The sequence below is a fragment of the Trichosurus vulpecula genome, chromosome 9 (assembly GCF_011100635.1).
Source record: "Trichosurus vulpecula isolate mTriVul1 chromosome 9, mTriVul1.pri, whole genome shotgun sequence".
Lineage (NCBI taxonomy): Eukaryota > Metazoa > Chordata > Mammalia > Diprotodontia > Phalangeridae > Trichosurus > Trichosurus vulpecula.
Genome location: NC_050581.1, coordinates 139,337,391 through 139,350,098, shown reverse-complemented (window position 1 = coordinate 139,350,098; position 12,708 = coordinate 139,337,391). Strand labels below are relative to the sequence as shown.

The following is a 12,708-nucleotide window of genomic DNA, read 5'->3' as shown; positions in this document are numbered from 1 at the left end:
GAAGGTTCATCAAGCATGTTCCTTGCCAAAGTCCTGTGAGGGAAGGAGTGCTTGTATAGGTGAAGTAAAGACTCAGAGTGCTAAGGGTCTTATTTAGGGTCACATCACTAGGAAGTGTTGGAGTTAGTATTAGAACTGGGGTTTCTGGACTCCAACTCTAGGCCTCTTTCTACCATATTGTGCCGTTTAAAAAGTTTGAGAGACATAGTTTCTGAGTAACTTATCATTTTATTTATAACCTTAGCATTTTAGAGGTCAGCAGTACTCTCAAATGCCAAAAGATCCCTCATGGTAGTGGGATCACAGTTCATATGCCCTTGGAAGAGCAGGTATTCCTGAGGGTGGCAATCAACTCTGATTGGTTGACAATTAATGAGAAAATGAATATTATAATGAGATGTGGGCTCATTCTAATGAGGGTCTTGGGAGCATGTGACTTGGATCATCCAAGTCTTGGTTGAAGAGACTTATCAATTTCTGTATCATCTGTCTGACAAAAGGGATAGTCCACATTTTCCCAGACTTATCTGAGTAAATGAGCAAGAATCTGCCCATTTGCCTAAACTTAGAATTTCTGTTACTGTCTTTGATTAGATCTTAGCTTGGGTAAGTCTTTGCCCAAAATTTCCCATACAGGTTGATTTCTAGATGAAGCAGTAGAAAAGAGGGGAAACCTTGGTCCTAATTCAATAGTTAGTTATTAATTAAAGTGAAAAATAATAATTTCTCTCAATATCATGATGCCTTGAACAAGAGACCCTTCTTGTGTTTTATAAAGTCTGGCCATATCATTTTCTGAAGAGCCACAGGATGTCAGAGCTGTAAGGGGCCTTGGTGACCAGAAGATCTAGATCTGGAAGAGACCCTCGAGGTCATCTAGTATGAGACCCCTTTATTTTGCAACTGAGGCTGTTGAGGCCCAAGAATGGCAAGTGACTTGCCTGAGATCACATAGGTAATAAGCCAGCAGGAGTAGGATTTAAACCCAGGACTTCTAACTCCAGAGCCAGTAGTCTTTCTGCATTACTATGTTGCCTCTTAGGTTTCTTTAGCTGCATTAGTGCTATGTTAGTTTTGTGTATTTTATGTAGCCTGGAAATAATTGTTGAATTTAAAGCGTGTCCCTCCCCACTCCTACCACCTGTCTCCCGCCTTCTTCGACTTCAGTTTAGGGGGGAGACTTGGCTCTAGGACACCAGCAGAAGGGGAGGAGATATCTGGTACTGCTAGGGATAGACCCCATTATGCACAAATTAGGTGATAATAAGAACTTATCCCTGATCGTATTAAACTGGGATGCATATTTTGAAGAGGATTAACCCACCACTGGAAGTATGGGAGACTAAGGGAGGAGACTGATTTCTTTGTTTCATTACCCAGGAACCCAACTAAAATTAAATGAATTGGCAAACATGTCAGCTTTATGGAGACTAATTTGAGTAGGGGCAATGAAAACAGCTGTTCTCTGACTAAGTGAATTGATGTCTTCTCTTGCCTGAGCAACACTGCCTGAACTAGAGGGTTAGCTGATGGCTTTTTTTTTTAAATCGTTTCTTCATTAATAAAATTTCAGTCACTCGCTGCTTAGGAGAGATTCTGAAATGTCTGCAAGCCCAAACAGCCACTTGCACTTTCATCATAAAGGAGAACAGTTAGATCCATGTGATGCCAAACATACAACACCCTCACATGTCTTTATGTCACTAGGAGCAAAGTCACCTGTTTGATGGCTCCTTTATAGAGCTGTCTTGGGATGGTAGCAAGAGCAGAAGGCCTGAGTTTGAATACTGGCATTAAGTGATCTTGAGACAGTTGTGGCCTTTCTGATCCTCATCTTACTCATCTGTAAGATGGGGATAATTATACCTGCCCTACCTACCCCTGTTTTATTGTGAGAGTCAAATAAGATAATGTGTATAAAGTGTTGTACTTGTCACCTGAATGATCTCAGGTCCTTTACTTCTCTAAATCTCCAGCTAGTGAGTATCAGAGGTAGGATTTAAACCTTGGTCTTCCTGACTCCAAATTACCACTCTTTTTTACTATATGACAGTGCCTGTGTTTGAGGTTTTTTAAAAAAAATGTGCAGATCTCGATTCATAAATTCAATGAATCACAGAGCTAGAAAGGACTTTACAGATCATATGCTAAATCTCCTCTCATTTTACAAATGATCAAACTCAATCCAAGAGAGAGGGCCTGGCTTGTCCAAGGCCACAGAGCCAGTTAGGGGCAGGGACAGGACTCAAATCTTTTTTTTTTCCTGTGGGGCACACTCCAAAGTCTGTTCAGTGCTTTCAGGTGGACAAAGCACTTCCTTCCTAAAGCCCCTGGGAGGGGAGGTAGCACAATTATCATTCCCTTCCTCATTTATGGAAGAGGAAATTTAGGTTGTGGTCAAATGACTTTCTCATACTCACACAGCTAGAAAAATAGGAGACTCACATGCATGAATTTGAGGCGGAATAAAAATATATAAAAGGCAGTTATATATGTATATACATATATACATACATATATATACATACATATATTTATTATATGTAGTTGGTGCAGAGGATAGAGTGCCAGGACTGGAGTCAAGAAGACTCATCTTCTTGAGTTCAAATCTGGCCTCAGACATTTACTAGCTGTGTGACCCTGGCCATGTCACTTTACCCCATTTGTCTTAGTTTCCTCATCTATAAAATGATCTGGAGAAGGAAATGGCAAACTAGTCCAGTATCTTTGCCAAGAAAGCCCCTAAAATGGGATCATGAAGAGTCAGATATGACTAAAAATGACTAAACAATAACAAAATAGATATATAAATACACATATATTATCTTTGGGTCTAAAATATCTAAAATGTCTTTATAAGCTTAGGATCATAAAATATATATTCTGTATAACTTGAGGTTTTCCCCATAAAATCATCATATTTGATTTATTTTGAATTGTGAGGGCCCAGGAGGGCATGGAAGAGGTAAATCTGGAAAGCAATGTTTTTTTTGAAGGATAAAAAATTTTCAGTGAAAGTTTTTTTTAACAAGCGAGGGTGTTGAGGCCCAAGAATGGCAAGTGATTTGCCTGAGATCACATAGGTAATAAGCAAGCAGGAGTAGGATTTAAACCCAGGACTTCTATCTCCAGGGCCAGTGGTCTTTACCAGTTTTTCCCTGGCTTCCAATATCTTTTAGCAATACAGAGTTTCATTTTTATTTTCTTTGGTTGGGAATCTTTGAAGTTGCTTTCTGAGGTAAAAGGTTGATTATGGATTTCCCTTTCTCTTTTTCCAGTGTACAGAGGCCAAAAAACATTGCTGGTATTTTGAAGGAATATATCCGACATATTATATGTAAGTACGCATTTTGTTTTTTCTGCATGTAAATGTCTGCATTCATATTTTCTCTGTGTGTATTTAAAGTATGTTTTTTACTTTAATAATATTTTTCAGATCTGTGGTGATTGACCTTACAATCCAAGAAACACTTATTAAGTGCCTACTATGTGATAGTATTGGGGATTCAAAGAGAAAAAAAATTCTGACTTCAAGCAGTTTGCCTTCTATTAGGAGGAGATCTAACATTTGAACATATAAGATGAGCAATAGAAATGCCTAATAGAAACTAGGAGAAAGCATAGTAAACTCTGGATTAAGTCCAGAATTTTCAATCATACCTCTCCCTTCAATCCCCTAATCTCCTTGGGAGAGAGATAGGCTGTTAAGCCTGACCCACCTGTGTGTCAGGTTGAGAATAAACCATTCCTTGGGAAATACATCAGTGGATTAGCTTCCTCACCCTAGGTCCTCGTTGCATTGATTTGACAAGAAAAACTCCCAGCTCCCAGCGTCCCATCCATTGTCTTAATAGGTGGGAGTCCCTAATGGCCTCTCCGGCTCCCAACCTCCCTCCCATGACTTAGGCTTGCAGAATCCTGGCAGGTTGCCTCCACAGCTGCAGGAAAACAAAACCATACACTTAAGAAAGAGGGAAAACACAAAAGAATCAGCCAAGGAACCTTGACTGTAGTAATTACGGAGTTGCCAGAACAAAGAAACAGTTGTGAAATAATATGGAGATAAAATATTTTGATTCTTGGTAGTATGCTGAGATTTCATCTGCACAGTAGGATTTAAGCCTGGCTCTCTGGATTTTACACTTATTCCCCCTTCACAATGTCATAGGATCAGAGAGCTGGAAGGCAGTCCAGGGGCCATCTAGTTGAACTCCCTTATTTTCAGAGAAGGAAATGGAGACCCAGGGAAGTTAAAGATCTTACCCAAGGTCACACAGGTAGAATGTGTAAGAGGCAGGACTAGAATTTCTGACTCTACACCTCCAAGTGTCAGTACTCATTCTGTCATACCAAGTTACCTCCCTTTCCTCTAGGTCTATGTAGCCAATGTCAAAGACCTTGTGCCCAGTTGGGTTGTAGGCTTTAGTCCTGCAAGGGATTTTAGGGATCTTCTAGTCAAACCCTCTCATCTGTATAGATAAGGAACTCATCTGTAAATATTTACTTTTTTCCTCTCACTTTGTGGTCTATCTCCCCATAGTCCATTGTGGAAAGATACGTGGAAGGAAAGTCTATTCTTGGATTTATACCTTCAAGGCAGTAACTGTCCACTGAGGACCAAAGAACCTCAGTTCTAGTAGAGTCCAAGCTCCTTGAACATCTTGGATCATTGGAATAAAGTTCCTGCCTGATGTTTTAGGAAGTCGAAACCAAAGGTGATGGTGTTCGTGGCATCATTACTTATGCTCAAAAATGGCATACTTCCTTGAAATCACTAAAATGGTGTTGCTAATGTTAGTTACTACTACTTTACTACTACCATTAATACTACTACTACCTTCTTCTTCTTCTTCTTCTTCTTCTTCTTCTTCTTCTTCTTCTTCTTCTTCTTCTTCTTCTTCTTCTTTTTCTCCTCCTCCTCCTCCTCCTCCTCCTCCTCCTGCTCCTCCTCCTCGTTCCTCCTCCTTCTTCCCCTTCCTCTTCTTCCTCTCTTTCTTCTCCTTCTTCCACTTCGTCTATTCCTCCTTCACCCTTATCATCATTACTATTGTTACTATTATCAATTGCCAATTCATATTGTGCAGCTAAGTGACACAATGCATAGAGTTGAACTTGGCAAACAGAAAGACCCAAGTTCAAACCCTGTCTCATGCATTTACTATCTTTGTGACTCTAGGCAAGTCACTTTTAGGAGCTATGTGAAGGGTGAACTGGAGAGAAGAGAGTCTGGAGGTAAGAAGACAAATTAGGAAGTTTTATGATAATCCAGGCAAGAGTGATATAAGCTTTAACTGGGGTGCTAGTAGTGTGTGATAGAGGACAGATTCGAGAGATGTGGTGTTAGAATCAATAGATTTTGCCAATTGACTAGATGTGAGAAGATGAGGCATCAAAGGTGATTCCAAGGTTTCAAGGGTGGGTACCTAAGAGGATGTTTTTGCCATAGAAACAGGGAAATTAGGAGGAGGGATAGGAGGGAGTAGTAGTAGTAGTAGTAATAGCTGCATTTATATAGTGCTTAATGCTTACAAAATGCTTTACAAATGTCATCTCATTTTATCCTTACAACAACCCTGTTAGGTAGGGAAGATGGTGAACCTAAGTTTTATGTGTATAGAGTTGTTGTGTTTGTCCTTCGTTTTCGAAGAGGACCATGACATCAGTGAAATGATGACGTGACTTTGATTTGTGTGAGGGAGGACATGAGATGTCTGTGACACAACTAGGTGGATCCACCTAGTAGGCAGCTGGAGATGCTGGACTAGAATTCAGGGGGAAAATTAGGGCTGGGTATACAGATTTGGGAGTTGTCTTCACATAAGTGATCATTGAACCTGTGGGAGCAGATGAGCTCACCAGGGAAGAGGGAACAGTGAGAGAAGAGAATGAAGCCTAGGGCAGAGCCTTGGGGGACACCCACAATTAGGGAGTGGGAGGAGGTTGATTCTAAAACAGCAAAGGACACTGAGAAGCAGTCAGCCAGGTAGGAGAGAAACCAGAAGAGAACAGTATCATGGAAATCCAAGGGGAAACGACAGTAGAAGGAAGATTGGTCAGAGAAATTTGACTTAAGAAATTCACTCGGTCAATAGCATTTAAGTGCTTATTACGTGTCAGGCATTGGGCTGAGCATTGGAAAAGCAAAGAGAGACGAACTAGCGTCTTTGTTCTCAAGGAGCTCACAGTCTAATGAGCTCACAGAAATAAGATCTATACAGGATAAATTAGAATTTAGGCAGAAGGAAGGCACTAGGATTAAGGAGGTCTGGGAAAGGTTTCTTGCAGAAGGTGAGACTTTTGCTGAGACTTGAAGAAAGCAGTCAGGAAATCAGGAGACAGAGATGCTGTTTAAAAAACACAAGCAGAGCTTTAAAACCTATCTGGAAGTTGGAGGGATGCCCGTCAATTGGGGATTGGCTGAACAAGTTGGGGTATATGATTGTGATGAAATGCTACTGTGCTATAAGAAATGATGAGCTCAATGATCTTAGAAATACATGGAAAAATTAGTATGAAATAATGAAGAGTGAAATGAGCAAAACCGAGAGATCATTGTATACAGTAACAGCAATATTATTTTAAGAATGACTTTGAGTGAATAAGTCATTTTAACTTTTAAATACCCAAATTAATTGTAGGGGACATATGAAGAAAGATGCTATCTGCATCCAGAGAAAGAACTGTTAAATGGAAGTATGTATAGAATAATTTTACATTATATGTGCCTGTTTGTGTTTAATGATAGTTATCTCTAGGGCAGGGGGAGGGAAGAAAAAAAGAGAAAAAAAGAAATTTACATGGTAACCTTATTCTATATTTAATAGGAATAGGAAGTTGTACATTTGCAGACTTGCAGATTCATGTGCAATCATCTTTTTTATTATGTTATGGAAATGCTTGTTTTATTACATAAATTTAAAAAATTAATTAAAAAAAACTAACAGGGCTAACCCCATGCAGGCAGAACCAATCTGAGGAAGAGGCATAAATAACATTTTTTGAACCTGGGACAAGTTCATCAGATGGCACCCTGAGATTAGATCCCTGGATCAGGGCAGAGTTGGGAGTGCATCTTGCTCTGTTGGTACCTGCCTTCTGTGCCTCTGCTGTGCCCTTACTTTACAGCATCCAAAGTGTTTTACCTGGCCTTCACACCCTAGGACTGCTTCTACTTAGCATTAGACTTATAGAAGATACTGACTCTCTGACCAGTGACTGCTGAAACTTCTTTTTCAATAGAATTACAAATTCTAGAACTTAGTTTCTCATAGCATAATTCAGAACATTTAGAAAAGCAAAAATTTTCTAAGGTTTTTCTTCGGCTTTGTTCAAATGCCCACCTTTAATTTGCATTTCTTCAGGGCAAAGTAATGAATTATCTTTTGACAAGATGCTATATTAATTACACACGTTTCTCTAGCCCTCACTGCTTACAAGGCATTTTCCTGAAAACAGATCTATGAGCTGAGTAATGAAAATATTATTTCATTTTTGCTGATTGGGAAACTGAGGCTCTGTGAGCTTAAATAATTGCCCCTTGTGCTAGCAAACACAAGAGTCTGGACCCAACCCAGGGTGCTTGGCTTCTAAGCTCAGTTCTCTTTCCATTACACCTTGTTGCCTTTCTAGTGAAGAAACTGGTGCTTAAATGAAAGTCCTTGCCTTTTTTGGTAGATATCATTTTGTGTGGGGAAAATATGTTCTTGTTACATCTCTGTTTGGTAATTGCAACTTACTTTGTCAAAGCATTGGGGGAATAGCATCGAAGGCTTCAAACTCATTTTGTAGAGGTTTTGGTGATGTTTTTTGACAGAGACTCTCTTAGTTTTGAAGCTCTGAATTGCTTTTGATCACCCAGAGGCCTCATATGGTATTCTTTTGACTTCCTTTGTCTCCATGCATATCCCTAAGTCTCATTCCAACATTACAGTTAAATTAAGTTAAACATGCCTGTCTTTTGATGCTAATGGTGCTTTTTACTCCAACTGCCCAGGGAACCTGATTTTTCCCCTCACTTGTTCTGCGTTGTTGATGGTTTTTTCCCTTGCTTTATGCCTAGGTGATCTAGGACAGTGTTTCCCAGACTGTGTTCTCATCACATGCCCTTGTGTTTCACACAATGTGAATAATAGCTCTTAGGAACAGGAGTTCTATAAGAAAATGCCAATACCAGGGTTGGATTTTCCTCTAAAAATATGAAATGAGAAATTATGTAGCAAAATATTTATTACAATTGGCAATTTGGGGGTTATTAAATAGACTCAATTGCCAATATTTTGTTGCAAATTTCCCCGTTCTAGCTGCTGCCTCTTCCCAGGGGTATACTATAATCCCACATTCTCTGATTCAACATATATTAAAGTTCAAGGCCCAAAATGTTTCCTGGCCAAATTAAAGTGAGAGATACTGAAGCTTCCATGCATATATTTTATGTTTATTTTTCTGTGTACATTTGTAATCCTACTCCCATCCATACCCTCAGTAGAATGTAAACATCATGAAGGGAGACCCTCTTTCCTAGTTGCTTTTGTATCACTGGCACCTAGCACAGTTTTTTCTAGGCCCTTGATAAATATTTGTCGATTTGGATTGAAATGAATAGTGAAAAGAATATTGAACTGGAAATGAAAAAAATTGAGGTTCAGGATATGGCTCTTCTCCTAAAGAGCCATGTGATCTTGGGGAAATTTGCTTACCCTTCTTTCTGGGACTTAGTTTCTTCCTTTGTATGATGAATGAGTTAGACCAGGTTGTCTTTCAGGTTACATCGACCTCTAGGATTCTAAAGTAATTTGTATAAAATACACCAATATAATTATTTTTTCTAAAGATTCAATCTTTCAAGAGCCTATCATGAAGGCAAGATAGATAGAAAATCAAACAAGAAAAGAAGAAAGAAACATTCCCTTTCTCTTCCCCTCCTCTGCTCCAAGAGTCTCTTTTCAAAAGTTCTTAATTAAAATGTGCCATTTTGTGGCTTGGTTCAAGGCACCCTGGATAGCTTCTCTTAGCAACAGTCTGGGTTAAAAATAGGTACCCGCTCGTGTGGGCTCTCAGCTCTTCAGGGGAAGAAAAAAAGTCCAATTCCTTCATTTTCATTCTCTCTGCCTGGTTCTCCTTCTATCCCAAAGGCTCTTCCACCATTTCCAACACTTCCCTTTTGTCTCCAGGGCTAGGAGCACCCTAAGCAGCAGCTGTGGAGGAGATGGTGGATGAAGCCTAGGTCATACTTCCCGAAATCAAACTCATTTGCTATGAAAAACATCCTGGGCTTGTGACAGGCACAGGGCTGCATAAATCGGGAGACAATGTTTTCCTCTTCATTCGCCTGAGCAGGAGAAAAGCGCTCCCGACAAGTGACATTTGACAGAGAACATTGTACATGAATTTTAATATCTGAGAGTTCACTTTCTGCCAAGGTAGCTGGAAGATACAATGAGGATTATTTCTATCTTTGAAAACTACTGACAGTTGGCCTTTTTACTAGATGCTGTCCAGATAGGACCAGACCCAGTAGGTTCCACTTAAGGCCAGAACCTCTCTTTGAAATTTTCCCTAATTTTCACTTCCATCCTTGCTGTCTCCTTAATTATTTTCTGGGTCTTTGTTGACTATTACTATATTAGGAGTCACATTAATAATAATGTCTGACATTTACATAGTGCTTTGGGATTGCTAAAGTACAATACATTATTTTATTCCATCATCATAACAACCCTGTGAGGTAGGTAGAGCAAATATTATTGTTCTCTTTATATAGTGCCTATGGGTACTACCCAACTCCTCAGTGGACCATCAAAGCTTCCCCAAGTCCAAGGCATACTTTGGATCTGTTGTCTTTCAAAACCACCACTCATAAGCCCCCACCATTGTGTCTACATTTATTAGTCAGCCAGAGGACATGGTTAATTCAAACTGAAAGTACTTAATAAAATAACAGAAAAATAGCAAAAACAAAAAACCAAAACCAAAATAACACGTAAAAATAGTAACCATGAGAAAGGAAATAAAACTTGGCCATCCTTCCCACAAAATATACATGCTATCATTGGGAAGAGTAAACACATATAAGGAATAAATATGGAAGGACACACACATGGAGAGTGCACATAGGGAAAATTTAGTCAGGACATGTGCTGGAGGGATAAATACACTGATCATATGTGGGTATCAAAATGCATGAAGAGGAATATGCGTAGGGAATATGGATTTCCAGGACTCATGGAAAGACAAGTCTCATTTCTAATACAGCAGGGCTGCTCATATATTCCGGGGACATCATTGCACTGTCCCCATCAGACCCTCTCTGTGCTGGTCTCATGTAGCCATTCAATACCCAATGTTGCTCTCCTAGTCCCTTTTTGTTGCTGCCAAGTGTGACTCCCCAGGGCACAGTACTAGAGAGCTTCCCTCAACATTGAGTTTCTGACTTTATCTGGAACCTCATCTGGAGTCCTGGTCCTTTCTCATGGGGGGGATGAGAGGGTTCTACCCTTACTCTTTCAGCTTAAGGCCCAGAGGCTTTTTTTAGTCAGTCAACTATCAGTTATTAAATGCCTAGTAGATCCTGGGCACTCTGCTTAGCCCTGAGAATACAAAGTAAGGCACTCTCGGACGCTCACAATCTAATGAGAGAGACAACATCCAAACAGCTGTGGACAAACAAGAGATAGGATAAGCTGGAGAACATTTCAAGGGGAAGGCACTAGCATGAAGGATGACCTTTTTGCTACAGCTACTTTAGGAAGAAAAAAACCTAGCATATTTAGCTAATGGACTAGAGGTGGTGAGTGGGGAGAAGCTTCAGTGGATTTCCCCCACAAGAAGATTTATCTGTTTCTCTGAGTCTTACCTGAAATGGGTGTTTCAATTTCAGAAGGATGCCATGGTCTTTGGAACACAGATCCAGACCTACTCCAGATAACTATTGGTCTCATGCTTTTCACTCCCTTTTTCTAATCACCATTCAATTAATTAACATTTATTAAGCATCTACTATGTGCCAGGCACAATGCTAAGCACCGGGGATACAAAAAAGGGCAAAGGACAGTCCCTACCCTCAAATTGCTTATAATCTAATGGGACTGCTTCTCTGCCACAGTTCTCTCTGACTTAAAGTCCATATAACTCCTTGATTAATTTGTGCAGGCTAAACTGCTCTCAGTCAATCTCCATTTAGGGTCTATTTATTCTTTTTAAAAAAATTTTTTAAATTTATTTTCTTTTTAATTTATGGAATGAAACAAGTATTTCCATAACATAGTACAATAAAAAGATGATTGTACATGAAACTGCAAATCTACTATGCATAACTTGCTATTTCTTTCAAACATACAACAAAATTATCATGTAAATTTCTTTTTTCCCTCTTTTTCTTCCCTACACCCCACCCTCCACCCTAGAGATGGCTACCATTAGACACAAATACATATATACATATATATATACACATACATATGTATACATACATATATACTTATGTAAAATTATTCGATATAAACTTTTATTTATCATGTATATACGTATGTATATACATATGATACAAAGTGATTTCTGGATCACCAACAACTGGAGGAATAAAAAAAGGCTGCTTCTTGTGAGTTGAGTTGAGTTGAGCCTGAAGGGTGTTAGCAGTTCCAAGAGGCAGCAGTGAGGAGGCGGAGCATTCTAGGTATGGAAGGACAGCCTGTGCGAAGGTGCGCCGGTAGGAAATAAAATGTTGTATATGAGTGACTACATGTAAGTAATTCACTTTGGTTGCAAAGTTGAGTGTGTGAGGGGGAGTAATTTTTGCATGTAATTGTTTACGTATCTCTCCCGTTAAACTGTGAGCTCTTTGAGAACAAGAGCTATTTTTATTTTTGCCTTTGTACTCCAAGCCATTAGCGCAGTACCTAACACATAGTAGGCACTTAATGTATGATTATTGACTTGACCAGCACGAAGAGATAGACTGGAGTCAGATTGTGAAGACTTAAATTCCTGATTGTGAAGACTTTGCATTTTATCTTAGAGGCAGTAGGGAGCCATTGAAGGCTCATTAGTGGGGAGTGACAGGGGTGAGATGTGTGCTTTAGGAATATACATTTGGTAGCTATGTGAAGGAAGGAGTAGAGAAGGTGGGGGTGGGCAGTAGATTCAAGGAGATCAATTTGGAGGCTATTGCAGTAATCCAGATAGGAAGTGAATAGATCTCCCTTATTTTTTGTTGGACGTATTGTGCATGTACTGGGTATTAGCAGACTTGGGTTCTGATGCACTATAAATGCAGGCTTAGCTGCCATATCTGTGACATTAACATCTCCTTTAGCTTGTTTCTAGGATATCTCCAAATCCTCCTGAGCTAACTAAGCTTGCCAAGGTGAGCTCCCTTCCCAGCAGTGCCTGTTCTGACCTTGGCTTGCTGTTAACAGTAATTCCTTTGGGAGCCCCATGGCCAGGGATGTCAGACTATGAACTGTTAGAGCAGGAGGTCTCTTTTACCTCTGCCCACGCTGCCTTAAATCATAGAAATAGTAGGGCAGAGAAGTATGGTAGGGCTTTAGAAAAGGTCAAGGGGACAGGGGGCTGTATGTGTCAGAGAAAGCTTCATTGAGAGAGTGTCAAAGTACTTTATACTGGACTTTGAAAAGTAATAAAATGTGGCCAGGCTGAGAAGAGTGGGGGGTTGGGGGATCACCAGCACCAGCTGGCATAACCCCCACTGTT

The 12,708-nt window shown here is 39.8% G+C and overlaps 1 protein-coding gene across 1 annotated transcript in view; it reads left to right on the top strand.

Annotated features, from left to right (window-relative positions):
• Positions 1-12,708, top strand: part of VOPP1 (VOPP1 WW domain binding protein) — a 194,284-nt gene that overhangs the window by 100,212 nt on the left and 81,364 nt on the right. The window contains exon 2 of the mRNA XM_036739332.1: positions 3,279-3,337. Coding sequence (XP_036595227.1) covers positions 3,279-3,337 — 59 coding nt within the window. The remainder of the gene's footprint in view (positions 1-3,278; positions 3,338-12,708) is intronic.